Source organism: Syzygium oleosum, unplaced genomic scaffold (assembly GCF_021117445.2).
Source record: "Syzygium oleosum isolate NSW1041296 unplaced genomic scaffold, Sole_v2.1 Sole_v2.01, whole genome shotgun sequence".
NCBI lineage: Eukaryota > Viridiplantae > Streptophyta > Magnoliopsida > Myrtales > Myrtaceae > Syzygium > Syzygium oleosum.
The window spans coordinates 6,677,424-6,696,363 of NW_026607485.1; the positions used below are offsets into that span (position 1 = coordinate 6,677,424).

At 42.0% G+C, this 18,940-nt stretch overlaps 1 protein-coding gene across 1 annotated transcript; it reads left to right on the forward strand.

Moving 5' to 3' along the window:
- The first annotated feature begins 2,608 nt into the window (after nt 1-2,608).
- On the forward strand, nt 2,609-3,625 carry LOC115666043 (protein DMP2-like). The gene has a single exon (XM_030587845.2). It carries the CDS (start codon nt 2,691-2,693, stop codon nt 3,297-3,299), a length of 609 nt encoding a protein of 202 aa, XP_030443705.1. The 5' UTR covers nt 2,609-2,690; the 3' UTR covers nt 3,300-3,625.
- Nucleotides 3,626-18,940: the final 15,315 nt, after the last annotated feature.

The window sequence follows — 18,940 nt, forward strand, 5'->3', positions numbered from 1 at the left end:
TGTGAAGTTTTGAAATTTTTACTTTTTTTCTTATTTTTATTTTTTTTGGCATCTAAAAAAAAATTAAATTTCGCTCAAAGTGGGTGGCAACAGGTATTCTAAGCCATTCTGTAAAGTTTTGAAACTTTTTATTTTTTTATTTTTTTCGACACATAAAAAAATTAAAATTTCACTCAAAGTGGATGGCTACAGGTATTCTAAGCTATTTTGTGAAGTTTTGAAATTTTTGAGTTTTTGAATTTTTTAATTTTTTTCGGCATCTAAAAAAAATTAAATTTCGCTTAAATTGGGTGGCCACATGTATTCTAAGACATTATGTGAAGTTTTTAAATTTTAGATTTTTTGATTATTTTTTATTTTTTTTGGCATCTAAAAAAAATTAAATTTCGCTCAAAGTGGGTGGCCATAGGTATTTTAAGCCATTTTGTGAAATTTTGAAATTTTTGATTTTTTGATTTTTTTATTTTTTTCGGCACCTAAAAAAATTTAAATTTCGCTCAAAGTGGTAGCCACAGATTTTAAACCATTATGTGAAGTTTTGAAATTTTTGATTTTTTGCTTTTTTTTTCCCACCTCAAAGATCGTGACTTCCAGATGAACATGTGTTTTGAAAAAAGAGTTTTCTCAGAAATGATTATCATTTTTGGTCTAGAAATAGAAAACCAACTTTTTTTTGGTTCTAATTTCTGGTTCAGAATCGGTTCTGGAACAAAAACTTGTCCCAGAAATAGAAAAATGAAATTACGTTAACAAACGGGTTTCTGGTCCAAAACTGATTCTGGGAACAAAAAACCAGTTCTGGACAGAACCAGAATGGTTATCATGCGGTACCTTAGTCTAAATCAAAAGTTTTGCAATAAAGTTGAAAATGCAGAATGGGAATTTTAAAAGCGACAAATGCAAATGGGTATGTATACGGGCGCACTTGGGAGATTTTTTTTTTCGTCGGAATGTTTCGGGGAGTTTTGGGAGAATGATTTTGCATTTAGACAAAGGACTTTGACTCCAAGATTATTTGCTCGATGCAAATGTTGTTCAATACACTTTTTTTTCTGAAGTGGATATCGACGTAGAGCCCCACCGTCCCAACTTAGGCTCGTTTGCCGCTATCACGCAACCCTCAACCCAAGGTGAGACAGATCTCACCAGGACGAAGCTTGCTGACGTCGAGCGACCCTGACAAAGCTTGCTGACATCAAGCGACCCTGACGAAGCTTGTCGGCGTTGCACGACCCTTGGCGAGTGTCGACCAGAGCCTGGCGAGCTAGATTTGGAGCCACTATTGTCTCCGTGTGAGAGAGATGATGAACATGAAAACATTAGTAGGGTAAGATTGGAAGAATTTTTATTTTTAAATCCCTCAAGTAGCATATTCGGAATGTCAAAAACCAAAATTAGTCCCAAGTTGCTTGGAACTTTGAGCATTGAACTATGAGATTTTCAAAGCTCAACTTTACACTAAAACGCTTATAAGATTGTGTTACTAAATGCCAAAATTTTGGCTCTGAGGACCTTTACAGCCCAAAACTCTTCCGAAATGCTACCCCAAATGCAACCAAAACCTAGGAAGTTTCCTGAACTAACGATAGACCAAAGTATCAAGAGTGGTCTTGGAGCCTAGCGTGTACTAAAAGTGTAGTTACTTACATTTATACCTCCTTTTTGGGTTTATTGGGATTGTCGCTAAAAGCAACAGATCGAAATCCAACAGATAAACAAATAAAGATGTTATTCAATTCGTATTTTCAAAATGGTTAATGTGAGATTGTATTCGATCCATTTAAGTGCTTTTCTAGTAATTAGCCATTGTTATTTTTCAAGAACTTTCATGTTTAAAATACCCACGGACTATAAAAAGGTTATAAATCAAGTGGTTGACCCAGTAGTGAACGGGTCACCCGTATTCCACGAGATCACGAGCTCGATTCATACCGTGAGCGAACGCGACATAGAATTGTAATTTGCATACACTAGACTGTGAGTCAAAATCCAAGTGAACGGTCGAAACATAGGATCGTTTGCATTTGGTGGTGTAGGAAATCAAACTTTGTGTTGTATGCCTCATCCACATAGGTATAAGCTTCTTTTTCCTCAACCACAAACTAATCATTAGGGTTTGGAAGATTGAAATTTTCCTTGAGCGGTCGGACGAAATATTAAACTCTTCAAAAAGGAGTCACCATATAATTAACAACGTCATCGGCCATTCCTTAAGATCATATAGATCATCATGAAACTCCACTTCAATGAGGAATAAGACGCTTATTTACTTAATCCAACTAGACAAACTATGATACATTTTACAAGAATCCAAACGAAACTCACGAGTATTGTCTCAAGGAAGCAACGCTATCCCATAACTTCACAAAGCGCTAGCCTCAAGTTACCTCTTTTCCCTTCTCTTTAAAAGGGTGAACTGTGAAATGAAAGCTAACCTCACGTACGAGCATATCCGTCCAAGCTCGAAGCCTCGGATTGGAAATGAAGGCCATCTCTCTCTCCAATAGCAAAGACAAAACCTTTCTCCGAAGCTCCCCTCTTTCGTGTTACGTGGAAGCAACCCACCCTCTTCCCTCCCCCTTCGGATACTATAAATAGCCCCCGACACCAAGGAAGCTTCGCATCACACCACAAAACACTTAGAATCTTTCAGTCCCTCTTCACTCCACCATCACCCGTTCTGCAAGATAATGGCCTTCACGAGCTCTCCGAAACCCAAGAGCAATGCGTCCAAGCTCAAGCGCGTTAGGGATGCCGCGCTCGCGTCCCTAGGGAACCTCATCAAGCTCCTCCCGACGGGGACGGTCTTCCTGTTCCAGTTCCTCAACCCCGTCCTGACCAACAATGGCGATTGCGAGGACCTCAATGAGCTGCTCAGCCGCCTCTTCATCTATGGGTGCGGCCTCTCGTGCGCCTTCTCTTGCTTCACCGACAGCTACACCGGGTCCGACGGTCTGGTTCACTACGGCATGGCCACATGTACAGGGCTGTGGCCATCGTCGGCTTCTGAATTGATCGACTTGTCCAACTACAAGCTCCGGGTCGGCGACTTTGTGCACGCTTTGATCTCGACCATGGTTTTCATGGTGTCGACCATGCTGGACCGGACCTCCATTAAGTGCTTCTACTCGTCATCGTTTGAGAAGGAGCATGAGGTGTTGCTCAAAGTTCTGCCTCCGTTGATCGGCGCGATTTCTAGCGCGGTTTTCGCGGTATTCCCTAGCAAGAGGCATGGGATTGGGTATCCTTTTTCTAGTTACGAGTCCGATGATGAAGTTGCTTCCAAGGAGGTGGAATGATTTGAAGGGGAAAAAGAAGAAGAAGGAAGCTTTCATATGTTATGTGCTGGTTTGTGTAGTTGTTCCTTGGAAATGTGTGTGCTTGTGGTGTCTAGGATTTGCTTTGTGTGGTTGTTACTTTCTTGCTCTTATTGTTTTTCATAATAAAAATGTCGGTTATGTGAAGAGTTGCATGACAAGAGTCTCGCATTTATCATTGTTTAGTTTATGTTACACCGTATTAGCTTGATAAGCGGACTTGTAAGCCTCGCGGGTTATGTCGGGGAGATTGCCCAATCAGTTTATAATCTATTGTACGGATATCAATTCAATCCTAAATTTTTCAATTCTGTCAATTTAGTCATAAACCTGTATGCGAAATTTCAATTTAGTCATTTTGATCAATTTTTATCGGAAATCGTTGACTTATACACTAAGGCCCAAGGAGCCTGATTATTCGCACGTGTCACTAAAAGAAAAGGATGGTCACCCTTCACAGTCATTATTCAAAAAGTAGGAAGGAAATAGCAAATATCGGAAGTTCATCAACCCCAATTAGCATGATCACTGGCTAAGAAGTTTCCCCCTGATTGTGAGTTGTATTCTTTTAGAGATGAGTTTTGGATTGGGCCAAATTCAGCACAGCCTAAATTGTACGTCATACCAATTTGGTATGACTAAAACTTCCGACCGACAATTTCATGCGTTACTGCTAGATGACAAGATGTCAACCAAAACATGGAACATAGAACAAACCTTAGGCCCCGTTTGGTTCAACTTTGGGAAGGGGCTTTTGACTTCGAAAGCCCCTTCCCAAAATGCTGAACCGTTTGGTTCAGCTTTCCGAGTCCGAAAAACCAAAAGCTAGCATTTGGAATGCCGAAAGCCCAAAGCTGGTCCGGACCAGCTTTGGGCTTTCAGTATTCCACAAATGCTGAAGCCTTTTTTTCTCTTCCCAAATTACCCTCACTCAAATTTCAATATTTCGATTTTGCCCTTGTTACTGTTCATCTTCTTCACCGCGAGGGTGGCCGGCGAAGGACGGCCGACGAGGGGCCGGCGAGGGCGGATTTGGCCGGCGAAGGGCCGGCGAGGTCGCCCGACCCAGGCAAAGGCCACTTGGGGTCGGGCGACCACCCAGGCGCCGTCGCCTGGGTTGTGCGACCTCAGGCGACGTCGGCCTGGGTCGCGACCCAGGCGGCCGTCGCCTGAGGTCACGCGACCTAGGCGACCGCGACCCAGGCAACGGCCGCCTGGGGTCGGGCGACCTCCCGAGCGCCGTCGCTTTGGGTCGCGCGACCTCGGGCGACGTTGGCTTGGGTCACGCGACCCGAGCGACGGCGCTGGGCGATCGCCCGACCCCAGGTGGCCTTTGCCTGGGTCGGGCGACCTCGCCGGCCAGATCCGCCCTCGCCGGTCACATTTTGGTGAAGAAGATGAACAGTAACAAGGGCAAAACAGGATTATTAAAAATAAAAATTGCCAAAGCCCTTTGCAAAAAATTTTGCCAAACACTACTTAGGTCAAAATAGCTCTACAAATTTTTTTTTACCAAACGCCACTTGCATTTCCCCAAGTGGCTTTCACCTAAAGATATTTGCATTCCCCCAAGTAGCATTTGAAAAGCCGAATCAAACGGGCCCTAATTCCACAGTTAAACATGATCCACTAATTGCATGTGGGTAGCTAATTAGGAGTTTACTCTATAAAACCAACCAAATCCTATGCATGCAATCTCTTTTTTATCAACTTGTGAAACTTAGATATAATGCATGCAGTTGTTGACTTTCTTTCTAGTCACCGGATTGGTGGGTTGTAGACATAGACATCGCCTGCATTTATATTTAGTTGAGCTTGTGTAAGGATGATATTTATAACTTGTAAATCATCAATCAGACACATGATTCAAGGAATTATAATTTTTTTTTTGCATGGCTTGGAATTGGTCTCTTGGATCGAGAAATTTTGAATAAACACCCGATGTGCGAGACTTCCTTCAATCGACCCAAATAGGTAAATTACGTAAGTCTAAGGAAACTTGTGCGGGAAATACGTAATTTTTCACTTTTCTCTATGGTGATGATGTTGCTTGTGGTAGTAGTTGAGTGCGATTTGATGTTACTCATCTAAATAGTCACGAGACATCGAAGCGAATAGAAAACTTAAAATCTAATAAACAAAATGTAAACATCAACAACAGAGGCAGTTAGTATATAGAGGAAGAAGGCATTTTATGGGCTATATTTTTTTCATTCCTAATTGAATGAAATTTACTCTAATAAATCTTCTGATAATCAGGTTATAGACATGTGTCTCCCATTTATTTTTAGTTAAAATTGCATTTGGATGATATCTATATTCACAAACCTTCATTCAAGGTTTGATTGAAAGAAATTGGATGAAATTTTCATTGACCAATGATGAATGGAAATATGACCGGCGTTAATAATTCTTGTTATGTATGAGACTAAACTCGTAGGCTTGAGGGACGTATGCAATGCAAAATGCATTGACCGCTGACGAAGGGAAACATGATCAGCATTAATAAAAAAATTTATATGTGAGACTAAACTTGTAGGCTTGGGACAGATGCAATGCATTTAATTGCATATAGCATATAATTAGAAAAAAGTTGGAAAATGATATTTGTATAAATTTATACCCAAAATTGGCTAAACTTTGAACTGACATAATTTTATACCCAAATCTGGAAGCTCATGACCAGATTATTTCAAAAATGCGGTTCAATTTAAAAAAAAAAAAGCGTTGGGATCACAAATTTTCCGGAATTGGACCGAACATGGGGTCATGATATTTTCTTCGCTAAAAATCCAATTGCCGTGATTAACCCAAAATAATTTAGATGATTAGTCAAGCCACACTGACTCTATTTGCATATTTCAAGTTGAGATTTCATACTTGTCAAATTAGTACAATCAAATCCAAAAACTTACAAAAAGTGCAATCAAGTTCTATTTATTTTTCTTATCCAAGCAATCAAGTTCTAAAACTTGTTAAATAAGTGCAATCAAGTCATTCTGTTAACTCATCTTCGAAGTTTGTGTAGCTTCTCTATTACTAATTAATTGACAATTCTTGTCTAGGACTTGGTAGTTACCATGTATTATTCGATTACAAATCCATATGGTTGCTACAACTGACATTGTAAGGGCGTACCAAGGCATTTGTTATGCAGTCGCCAAGCTGTCACGATCTACCCAATTATCAGGAAATAGGTTTAGAGATACTTTATGGGACCCTTCCTAAGTCCATACCTCGCGTGACATTGGTTGTTCTAGTCTATGTATTCATTAGAAGTCGCCATTATCCATTATTGAGGGTCGACTAGAAACCTTAATCGAGACGCGGGAATGTCATCTCGATACATGCGCAATCAGGGATTTTTAAGAACAGGGACTTGATTACACTAGTTTTTTAACTAATACCCTTTTGGTTTCTAAACTTGATCGTTTGTTCACTAAAGTGACCATGTAGACTTTTTACCAATTATGAGTCCAAATGTTTTCATCTACTACGTGTCCATGCGATATTTGTATTCATTAAAATCTTAATGATTTAACCTAACCATTCTAAGAAAAGAAAACAATAATCAATGTATTAAAAGTGCGCAATCAAGAAAAATAAAAATGAAAGTGCACAAACAGCGAGTTAGCATATCTTTAAAGGAAAAAGCAATTAAAAATCCCTATGGTAAAGCGCTAAAGGCTTATTTAATTTCGAATCAAATTTTTTTAAGCCCAAAATTTTTATTAAAAGGCCTAAACTAGATGAATTCTAACTTTTTAGCTTTACCCACATTTTTCATTTTTCTAAATTTTTTATTTTTTATATTTTATTCTAAAAGAAGGACTTAAGACCGGACTGACTCAGTGGACTGATTCGGACTCTAGAAGTCTAGATTGGGTTTGGATTCGGACCGGCCTTTATGATCCGATCTGAATATAATAATGGATTGATGGGCTTAAGCCCAAGTTTCTAATTTTTGGTCTTCAATGCACTTAAGCCCAAATCCAAGCGCAGCCTAGACACATCAACATTCAGCCCATTTACTCGGCCCAGCCTCCAGCCCACAACACTCAAATCTGATTCAGCCTATCGATTGGATCCGACCGACTCTTATTATATCCAGATTTTAACTTCTTTTCTAATTTTTTTATTTCCCTTTATTATTTTCTATTTTCTATTTCATAGCGTATAATTAGGAAAAGTTTTGAAAAATGATGTTTATATATATTTACCTAAATTTGACCAAACTTTGACCGGGCATGACTTTTCCGTCCGACCTTCCATTGACTCGATTTTGTACCTATGAGAAGCTTATGACCTGATTGTTTCAAAATAAAGTTCGATTTAAAAAAAAAGTGTTAGGATCATGATTTTTTCGGAATTGGATCAAACGGATGGTCATGATATTGTCTTTGCAAAAAATCAGATCATTGTGATTAACCCTAAATAATTTAGAAGATTAGTCAAGCTGCACCAACTCTATTTGCATTTTCAAGGATTTGGAGATTTCATACTTGTCGAATTAGTGCAATCAAGTCCAAAAAACTTACAAAAAGTACAATTAAATCCTTCCGTTAACTCACCTTCGAGGTTTATGTAACTTCTCTATTACTTGTTTTGGACTTGGTTGTTACCATGTATTATTTGATGATAAATCCATATAATATGATGATATAATGTGCAACTTGAAACAGGGGTGGTTGCTTGAATCCACATTGTAAGGCATGTCAAGCCATTCGTTATACTTTGACAAAAAAAAAAGCATTTGTTATGCAGTCCTCATTGGTGACTTTGCATCAGGATCAAGCCCGTCAATATTTGGAAAGATGAGGAGATTATAGGGAATTTTCAAACAGCAGGCTATTACTTTACAAGATTATGTATGTTGAAGTGCAATGTAAGTTTTTGTTCCATTAATACGGAGAGAAAGTGTCACGCCTCAGTCCTATCCACCAAGGCTCCAGCGCGCAACTTCCCTTCTTAGGTCATGAATTGCGACGTCTCAGGAGGTGTCGCCATCCTATTATCTAACAAATAAGCACATGTGGAAGCGAAATCAAAATCACCCAACCAACAACACAGAAAGGATAGCACGGGAAACACATTCACAAAAGCATGCTTCATATATATGCATTAACGACCCACATCGGAAGTAAGGATAATTGCACGCCCACTACACTGGCCCTTTTCCGATTACATTACAAAAAGAAAAGGGGGTCGGGGTCTACTTAGCTTCTCTATTTACGAGGGCTACCTCAAAAAGAACATGGCTTCCTCCATGTTCGAGCATACTATGGCTCGGGTTCGGGGTCGTAGTTCAGATCCGACTCCGGATCATTGATGACACTATCGGAAACATTTGACACCACTGGGTCCCACGGGATTGCGCCCGACGGGGTCCATCAAAGCCCTGGAGAGGTTCCCAATGCTCTCCTCCGAACCAAACATACCATGCCTTAAAATGATGAGGAACCAAGTTGGTAAGCCTTTCGCCGACCCAAACGATCGTTGTATACTCCTCGTACGTCGTATCCGTATCCGATGCTACGTACTCGACCACCTCTACGTCTTGGTCTACCGGGACACCAAAACGTACAATCCGAGTGTCCATATTAAGGGCCTTAAAAGGGTTAAGCAACAACACATGAGCATAACTCAATAAGTAAATTCTCTAAGCCCCGTATAAGAGAATACCTCGCCTCGGAAATACGAACGGTAATCTCAACCTCTTGGCATGCCAAAACGCAATCAAATAATCACACTCGAATACTTACCTCCCGTCGGCACAAACAATTCACACAAATAACCACAGATGAAGCCTTGCTTTCAATTGGCATGCGACAATTGCACATAGTAATCAATAACACTTCATATCACATATTCAGGCATAAAGCAATCACACATCCTCCGATTTTTACGACCGCGCAGGGCCATGACTGAGATAGAAACAATCTCGCCTTCACTTCCACGAAGGAAACTTTTAACATTTGAAACTCTTACGTAAATTTAAAGGCCCTAATTTGAAGAGACTTTAAAGGGACATAATGTAGGCTCAGGTAAGGGTTGAGAAACGAAAGGATTTGTTAGGCTCAAAAGATTTTCATGGAAAAGGTTTGAAGTTGGTGATCATCTCGGCATCATTACCAATCTTCTCTTTCAACAAGGATTGTCTTCTCATGTAGATGCTTTACCGACCATGAGAGTAACACTATTCTTTACGAAATCACCGCCTTTTCATGAGGATGATTTTCCCAAACTTGGCCTTCAGCCTCAACAGTTGGGCTTCAACAGTTTTTCTTTCACCCCTTTTATTCTCCTTTTTTCTTTCCCTTTTTTTTCACTCTCCTTTTTTATCTTCCTTCCTTTTCTTTTCTTTCATTTTTTTTTCGATATATTTCTTGCAATGCCCCAATAGACTCAGTCAAATGGTGCCATCAAACAATTCAGTACTTTTGAACTCTCAGAGTCTCTATCTCCAGTCGACGCTCTGGATGTGCTGTCTCAATGTAGTAACTCATTTGCCTTGATGATCACCAATCATGATTGAGAAATGAATTTATAGGCTCAATCGGGTTACACAAGGGATAAAAGTGTGTATGATAAAGAAAGAAATGCTCTTCATCACTTTAAGGCACTTAAACTCACATTTGAGTTCATCCGTATTAGAGACACTCGAAGATTAATGTAAGTAAAGGCAAGAAAGTTCTATCCATTTTTCACCTTGTAATGTCACCCTCGCCTCCAATCTGCCCCAATGTGGGGTGGTTCTTGACAGGGCTACTTTGAAAGAATTTCTTCTAACATTCAGGCTCAAATGGGTTAAACAATGGTTATAAGTACTTTTTATGGTAGAGAAACGAAATGCCTCTCATTATTTTGGTCTACGTACCTTTCGTGAGAAAACCCTTTACCTTGAGAACACATAATTTTTTAATGTTCACCTCTTAGTGTATAAGGGACTGTATGTAGGATAGAGCTTGCCTTTCATCATCCTGACATTTCTCATTTAGCATTCTCAGCACCAAACATCATTCATTGAGTCATCCGGCTAAACAAATTTCAGAGGAAATTGGTAATTTGGACAAGTGAAACATCATGCAAAACCTTCATTTGAAGAAGTTTGAACATTCCATCAACTCAATGATTGATCACAAGTGATCTTGCAATTTTAGGATAGACAAGCCATTGTATCTTGATCACCACAAAGACACAAGCATATCTGCAAAAGAACAAATGTCGGATCCTGCGATAAGAACTACCGGTGTCATGACTTGTCCCTCTTTGAAAGGAGAGCTCGTATAGGTTCTTTACAAAGATTTGGGACTTTGAATCTTCGACTAATCACCCATTCAAGTCCATTCTTTGCCCCTGTACAAAACAAATTGTTACTCAGTTTACACAAAGAGGCATCTTTGAACCAATAAGAAATTGACACTTTGATCGTCCATGCCCCTCAACTTGTCACCTGCAAAGAAAAAATGGGGTGTCATTAATCAAGCTAAGTTCAAACTTGGGATACACTATTTTTCCGAAAATTGGGTGATCCTTTTTATTCTCCGCTCTTCTACATCTCCTCATTTGCTAGCAGCTTGCCCCGCTTTGTCGACTGTCACTGGCATGTAGGGACTTTTGTGAGAGAACACTCCTTTTCGCTCTTGGATATATCATCACGCCTCATCAAGAGGCGGTCTTTTTCGCCGTAGGAGATTTGCCCCACATTGACCTTGTCTGCCTTTGTAAATTCTGTTAAATAAAATAGAAAAAGGAATGAGTCCCTTTTCGAAGCAAATCGAGCTTAAATTGGAGAGAATACCACCATTTCCTCAAGGACATGTTTGAAGGTGATTGAGTCTCTACCAGACTAGTGGGTTTATGTCATCTGTATTAAACACAAAAGCATATATTAGGACCTGAATGAATCATGTGAAGTTGGAACAACTAGGATCTGCTCAATTCTCCCTCATCAATTGGATTTTGGAGGTGAGAATATTCCAAGGCAGTCTTATAAAGACAAAATTAGGAATGGCTCAGTCAACTAGAATTAGGGCCTTCATTCCTCCAATAGATCATCGGAATTTGTCATGCCCCCTTATGTGCATTCCGTAGTTGCAACAATTTTTTTTAAATGCAAGACGTGCTGAAAATTTTGATTTTCACAAATTTTGGAGGGATTATGCAGAAGCCCAACCTTCAGATAGATTTCATCATAGGGCTAGTTTGGTATACTTCAACATGCCCTCAAAACATGAACATTTTTATGAACCGCAATTTTATTGAACTAAAGGACTAAACTACATTATTGAAAAAGGAAAGTTCTAGAAAGCAATCACATCCTGAAAAGCAACAAAAAAACTGAAAAGCAAGAAAGACTCCTACACAGAGGAGTATGCGAATAATTAAAAATGCCCCTTCTCTAGGCGATTCGAACTCATCCTATCGTCTTGTTCCAATTGGAAACGATATCGCCTATCATTTAGGCAGCTTCATCATTTGGCAAATCATCCCATCTTGTGGGTACAATGTCCTTGATGTCAATATCAGCACTTGGCAGTCTAGAGTATAACACAGAGTAGTCATATTTGCCAATTGGTTGCACCAATGTACCGACTTCTAGATCACCCTCTTCATACCTCTTCCGGAGGGAGGCATTTGGCTTTCGAGAACTAGCGCTTGTTACAATTTTACTGCTCGGATTGACATCAGTGGGCTTTGTTCGATTTATCAAGTGCAACTCAGGAGGCAGAGGTGGAGTCGCTGCAAAGTTGTCTAGGCAATCCAAAAGTTGTATCTGTACAATTCTCAACTCGTCCACTCAACATTGGAATTGTGCCATCCCATCGTCATCCTTCCATTTGGGCACCCACTTCTTGGTCATCTTTTTCTTGAGTGTCATTTTCCTTAAATAAAAAAATGAAAATCAGTGCAATGATAAAGAAAAGGGAATTGGGGTCTTCAGTGAGATTGTCTCTGGTAATGAAAACAAAGCACTCGAGTTATCCTCGGATCAAACGAGGATGTGCTCTTTTGCAGTGATTTCATTATAAGAGAAAGTGGTATTCAATACCGATCAAAACAAATGCCCCCTTGATTTGAAAATGTTTGTACTTGATCATGGAGGGCATGTAATTGATCAAGAGAAAACGTTTGGGAAACACGATGTAATAAATAAAAGGGACAATGAGTATAGAACACTTACATTGATAATGGAGGATAGTAAAACACAAAGACATACGCATGTACATGTACATGTGAGGTTCGATGCCTATAGGTGGGGTATACTAAAAGGCTTGAAACCATAGTCCAAGAGGATACATCGACTAGTCAGACGTGTTTGCTAACTAAATCGGGTCCTCTTGATATCAGCTTAGTCAAAATGTTGTCGTTACTATCGCGGGTCTGCGAGTAAAGACGAACACTTTCGATAGCTAGAAAAAGCGAGATTAAAGAGGGCGGTTCTTAATTTGCGTGTGTGCAAGCGTGGTCGGATACTCTTAACACCATCCTAATTGTTTTCCTAGCATGTAACCCAGGTCCAGTCACGGGACGTGTGTGCAAATGTATAGTGCTAAAGTATGTAAAGTAGGCACAACAATTTATATGATGCATACACCACTTCAACAATAAATTAAAGCATTAGTTCACAACACCTCCCTACAAAACAAGTGTTAGCATACACTTCACCTCTTATATCTCTCATCTGCAAAACCATTTAACACCTAACATTAGTGGCGTACCTGATCTTTGCGCTGCCAAGCAAAAACATTTTTCAAAAAGAGAAATTTAGGCCTAAGTAGTCATGGCCACGGTTCGGAACCGGTGGTTCCGGTTCGTGGCCAAGCATGAACCGGAACCGGAACCTCCCCTGGCGGTTCCGGTTCCGGGGCCGGTTCCGGTTCCGGGCCGGTTCATATTTTTTTTTTCTTTTCTTCCTCCGCCGGCCATAGCCGGGGCCGGCGGAGGTCGCCGGCCTCAGGCGAGGCCGGCCTCGCCGGCGCCGGGCGAGGGCCGCCCTCGCTTGGGCCGGGCGAGGCCGGCCTCGCCCAGATCGGGCGAGGCTCGACCTCGCCGGCGTCGGCCGAGGCCGGCCTCGCCGGTGCGAGGCGAGGTCAAGCCTCGCCGGTGTCGGCCGAGGCCGGCCTCGCCGGTTGCAGGGCGAGGTCGGCTTCGCCCGACGCCGGCGAGGTCGAGCCTCGCCAGATCTGGCGAGGCTCGCCGGCCGAGGCCGGCCTCGCCCGGGACGCCGGCGAGGTCGAGCCTCGCCGGATCCTGGCGAGGCTCGTCGGCCTCGCCCGACGCCGGCGAGGTCGAGGCTGGGGGGGGGGGGGGTTTTTTTTAACTTTGCCCGTTGGCAACGGACCGTTGCCAAGCAGCCAAGGGCTGCTGAGGGGCGATAGAGGGCAGACTGCAGAGTGCAGCATTTTTTTTTTTTCCGGAACCGCCGGTTCCGGGCCGGTTCCAAACCGCGGGCCCGAGTTTGACAGGTCCGGTTCCGGGCCGGTTCCTGGCCGAAACCGGCCCGTGGCCACCACTAGGCCTAAGTCCACTATGAATTTTAATTTAAGTCCCCAGCAGAGTCGCCAAGCTGTCGCGACCTCCTGGAGGTGAACCATCGGGGGATGGCTAACGGATTTACTAAACGGGAACGAAGGTTCCTCTCATGAGGCAATCGCTCACGTTTAGTGCGGACTCTCCCAAGCCCATCTGACCGCAACTTGGTACTCGATTTAATCATGACATTTATCTTACCTTTCGGAGCCGCCACTAATCGGTTGTGAGTCGATTAGACACCCAAGTAAAATGTGGGAGTACATTTTACTTGTGCGACTAGAGATTCAAGGGATTCGGGACTTGGTTACGCTAGATTAATTTAACGCCATTTCGGTACCTTTTCTCTTTATTTCAAAAATATTTTTGCGGATCAATGAATCATGTCTAGATAATATTAAGGATTTGACCTTAGTGTCTAAAGGTCCAAACGCTCTAATATATCTTGGTTAATGCGAAGAAAATGTATAACTAGATAAAATCATGTATTAAGTATCCACAAATTTAAACTAACATTATCCTCACCTTAGTTATAGTTATCCACGAGAAGTCGATCTAAAGTTAGGGGGATCGCAACAACAATAACAGTGATGTAACAGCGAGCAGCAAATAGCGAGTGTTAGCGATGAAGAACAGCACAACGGCGACAATCGAATGGCAGCAAGCAGCGGCAACAGCGAATGACAACGAGCAGCAACAGCAAGGACGCATCAGCAACAAACAACCACAAACAACGACGAACAGCAGCAATGCAGCATACGTCAACGAGCAGCGACGATGATCAGTGATAGCAGCGAATGGTGGCAAGCAGCAACAGCAGCGAGCGGCGGCAGCAGGGACGTAGCAATAGCAAACAGCAATAAACAGCAGTGACTGCGATGAACAGCAGCGCAGCAGTGCAATAGCAAGTAGCAACAATGTAGCAGCAGCGATGGGGATCCTTGGCGATGGCAGAGGCAGCACGTTTGGAGGTGTGAGTCACGACTCTTGGGGAATTGTCAGACTTGGGGTGGAACTAACAGAGATCTGTCCAACTATCACCAAGGGAAAACGACAGAAGCCGTGCTTTGCACACGCTGTCGGAAACTCGCCAGAGAATAAAGAGCAGCCGAAGTGGAGTGAAACACAGCTCAACGTGTGGAGCAAACAAGGACTGTATGAGGGCAGCAATTCAATAAGAATAGTGATGTTGTCAGAGAGCAGAATGAGCTGCTGAGCGCAGCAGTTTTGTGCAGGCACTTCACGGGAAAACTTAGTATGGTGAGGCAATGATGTGAAAAAACTGCCCCTTTCCTACATTCCTCTCCCTTCCGATCTAAGGTGTGTTTTAGATATTTCGTCAAGAAATCTTTAAATACCTGACATGACTTCTAGGTGTTTATAAAATCGGGTTAATACCACGAAAAATCCTAAATTGGTACACTTGTGACACATTTACCCCAAACTATTTTTTTGACCATAAAAAACTCTAAACTGGTACACCTGTGACAATTTTACCCCAAACATACCACAAAAACCCTAAACTGGTACACATGTGACAATTTTACCCCGAACTAATTTTTAATATTATTTTTTTTTAATTTTTTTGATTTTTTTTTCCTTTCTTTTCTTTTCTTTTTTTTTCCTTCACCTTCAACCTCTGGCCGGTCGCCGGTCCGGCGACCGGCCAGAGGCGGAAGCCGGCGAGGGCGGCCCTCGCCTGCGTCCGGCGAGGGCCGTCCTCTCCTGCCCAGGGCAAGGGCGACACTCGCCCGACTCAGGCGAGGGCGGCCCTCGCTCGACGCAGCGAGAGTCGCCCTCGCTAGATCCGGCGAGGGCGCCCGCCCGATACCGGCGAGGGTCGCCCTTGCCTCGGGCAGCGAGGACAGCCCTCGCCCGACGCCGGTGAGGGCGGCCCTCGCCCGACGCAGCGAGGGCGGCCCTCGCCCGACGCCGCGGCGAGGGCGGCCTCGCCCGACGCCGGCGAGGGCGGCCCACGCCCGACGCCGGCGGGGGCGGCCCTCGCCGGCTTCCGCCTCGGCCGGTGCCGGACCCAGAACCGGCCAGGGTCTGAAGATGAAAAAAAAAAGAAAAGAAAAGAATAAAAAATAAATAAAAATTCAAAAAAAAATAAAAATAATATTAAAATTTTAATTCAGGGTAAAATTGTCACATATGTACCAGTTTGGGGTTTTTTATGGTAAGTTCAGGGTAAAATTGTCACAGGTGTATCAGTTTAGGGTTTTTGGTGGTCAAAAAAATAGTTCAGGGTAAAATTGTCACAGGTGTACCAGTTTGGGGTTTTTTATGGTCAAAAAAATAGTTTGGGGTAAATGTGTTACAAGTGTACCAGTTTAGTGTTTTTCGTGGTATTAACCCTATAAAATCTCTTCAAATATCTTACATGAATTCCGGATGTTTGAATCTTTATACCTGATGTGACTTCCGAGTGTTTATTGGTTAAGTCTTTTTCAAGTATCTGACGTGAGTTCCAAGTACTCGAAGATCTTTGAACCTTCCAAATGCGTGATGTGAGTTCCAAGTGCTCATTTGTTAAGTCTTTTCAAGTATCTTACATGAGTTCCAGGTACTTGAAAGATCTTCGAACCTTCCAAATGTCTTATATGAGTTCCAGGTGTTCATTTGTTAAGTCTTTTCAAAGTATCTAGTGTGAGTTCAAGGCACTCGAAGACTTTTCAGAAATCTGATCCCTGCTGGCAAAAACCCACTAGACAATTCATCAAATCCTCAAATGAGGACATCCAATCCAAGATATTTCAAGCGCTCGAGGGCCATTCGGGTGTTTGTTTCTCAAGATCGTCGAAGACCTTAGGGCTATCCAGGTATTTGTCATAGTTCCGAACAAATCATTCCATACCTGAATACACTTTCCCAAACCTCTAGGTAAGCAGCAGCAGATACGTATTTCATCTTTGCATTGGCATCATTCTCATCACATTTTTGAAAGACTTTTCAAAATGTCTGAAGAGGATTCAAGATATTTGTCAAAACTCCCAAAAATTGTTTTGTGGCCAAGTGTGCTTTCCCAGATCTCCAGGTAAGTGACAACATGTAGTATTCTACCTATTTAAATTGGCATCAACATTTACATCGCATATGAAAATAGGACTAGATTCTTTAGAGTCCATTCCAAAAGATCATTGCATAGTTTAAATCATTAGCATTTACTTCAAATTCTTTATTGCATAACATTGCATTTCGAAAATGGGATCAGATTCTTTAAAGTCCATTCCCAACATCAAAAGATTGTTGCATTGCATTTGCATGGTTTAAATTTAGGTGTCGTTTATCTTTGAAGGAAATCTCTGCGAGTTCCCTTTCAAAGAGGGGCAGTTGTTAACACCTAAATTTTGATGACATGTTTAGTCATATACTGCATAAAAAACATTAAGGGTCAATCCCGACTCTTAAATTGCATTTCTCATAAGCATTAGACCCACATGTATTTTAATTGAGCGAATGTGAAACAAATTCAATGAAGGAGTGCACGTGCTTAATTGAAATAGCAAGAAATCATGAAGGGCCAGGAGGAGTCGTCAGAAATCAGAATATGTGCGGAGCAAGAAAGAACAAAAGAAATATACTCTAGGAATGTCGAGCGATATTCTTGCTAAGGCATGTGAATCTTGGGAGAGAGCACATATCCACGATTGAGTGCAAAGTATATTTGGCCAAATATTTGCATGATTCTGGACAAAAGCTGAATCTTCGAGAGCGAACCAATCAACCAGCAAATTTCAGCTAGTCTAGAGAAGGAAATCGTGGGGATATTTTCCCATTTGAAGGCGCGGCAAGTGGGGGTTAAAAAGAAAGAAAAATAAAAAAGGAAGTAAGAGACAAACAGCTTAATGCTTTGCCGAGAATCATTCAGCTAAATGAACTATTGAAGGAAAACAAGAGGGGATCAATTTGATTGATCATGCAAGAAAGGTGGGAATTCTGGCCAGCCATTCTTGCATTGACAGATATTCAAATCTCGGTGATTGAGGAGCCGAATTTCCTGTCAATCTTGGGCACTTGAGGATCAAGAGCCATGAATTGTGCAAAGAAATCAGGTGAATAAGAAGGCAGGAAATTTGATAAAATAGAAGGAATCAAAGCGTTCGAGGCTAAGTAGCATACATAAAAAGAAAAAATTAAGCTGGCCATGAAATTGTGCGCAAACTTGATCGTGAATCATGGCGATGAGAAAAGGAAACTCAGAAAGTTGCCCATAGAAAGAGATGCTCGGAGCCATTATAAAAGGAGGGGAAAGGAATGCAGGAAAGGGGTAGTTTTTTCAGATCATTGCCTCACCATACTAAGTTTTCCCGTGAAGTGCCTGCACAATATTGCTGCGCTCAGCAGCTCATTCTGCTCTCTGACAACGTCACTATTCCTATTGAATTACTGCCCTTATACAGTCCTTGTTTGCTCTACACGTTGAGCTGTGTTTCACTCCACTTCGGCCGCTCTCCATTCTCTGGCGAGTTTCCGACAGATCATCGTCGCTGCTCGTTGACGTATGCTGAACATCGTTGCTGTTCGTTGACGTATGCTGATCACCGTTTGCTGCTATCACTAATCATCGTCGCTGCTCGTTGACGTATGCTGCATTGCTGCTGTTCGTCGTTGTTTGTGGTTGTTTGCTGCTGATGCGTCCTTGCTGCCGCTGCTCATTGTCGTTCGCTGTTGCCGCTGCTTGCTGCCGTTCGATTGTCGCTGACACTCGCTATTCGCTGCTCGCTGTTACATCACTGTTATTGTTGTTGCGATCCACCTCACTTTAGATCGACTTCTCGTGGATAACTATAACTAAGGTGAGGATACTGTTAGTTTAAATTTGTTGATACTTAATACATGATTTTATCTAGTTATATATTTTCTTCGCATTAACCAAGATATATTAGGACGTTTGGACCTTTAGACACTAAGGTCAAACCCTTAATATTATCTAGACGCGATTCATTGATCCGCAAAAACATTTTTGAAATGAAGAGAAAAGGTACCGAAAGTGCGTTAAATTAATCTAGCGTAACCAAGTCCCGAATCCCTTGAATTTTTGGTTTTTGGTTCGCACAAGTAAAATGCACTCCCACATTTTACTTGGG

What these genes read in the sequence shown, in the direction of transcription:
- LOC115666043 (XM_030587845.2), top strand. Translation starts at nt 2,691, where the DNA reads ATGGCCTTCACGAGCTCTCCGAAACCCAAGAGCAATGCGTCCAAGCTC.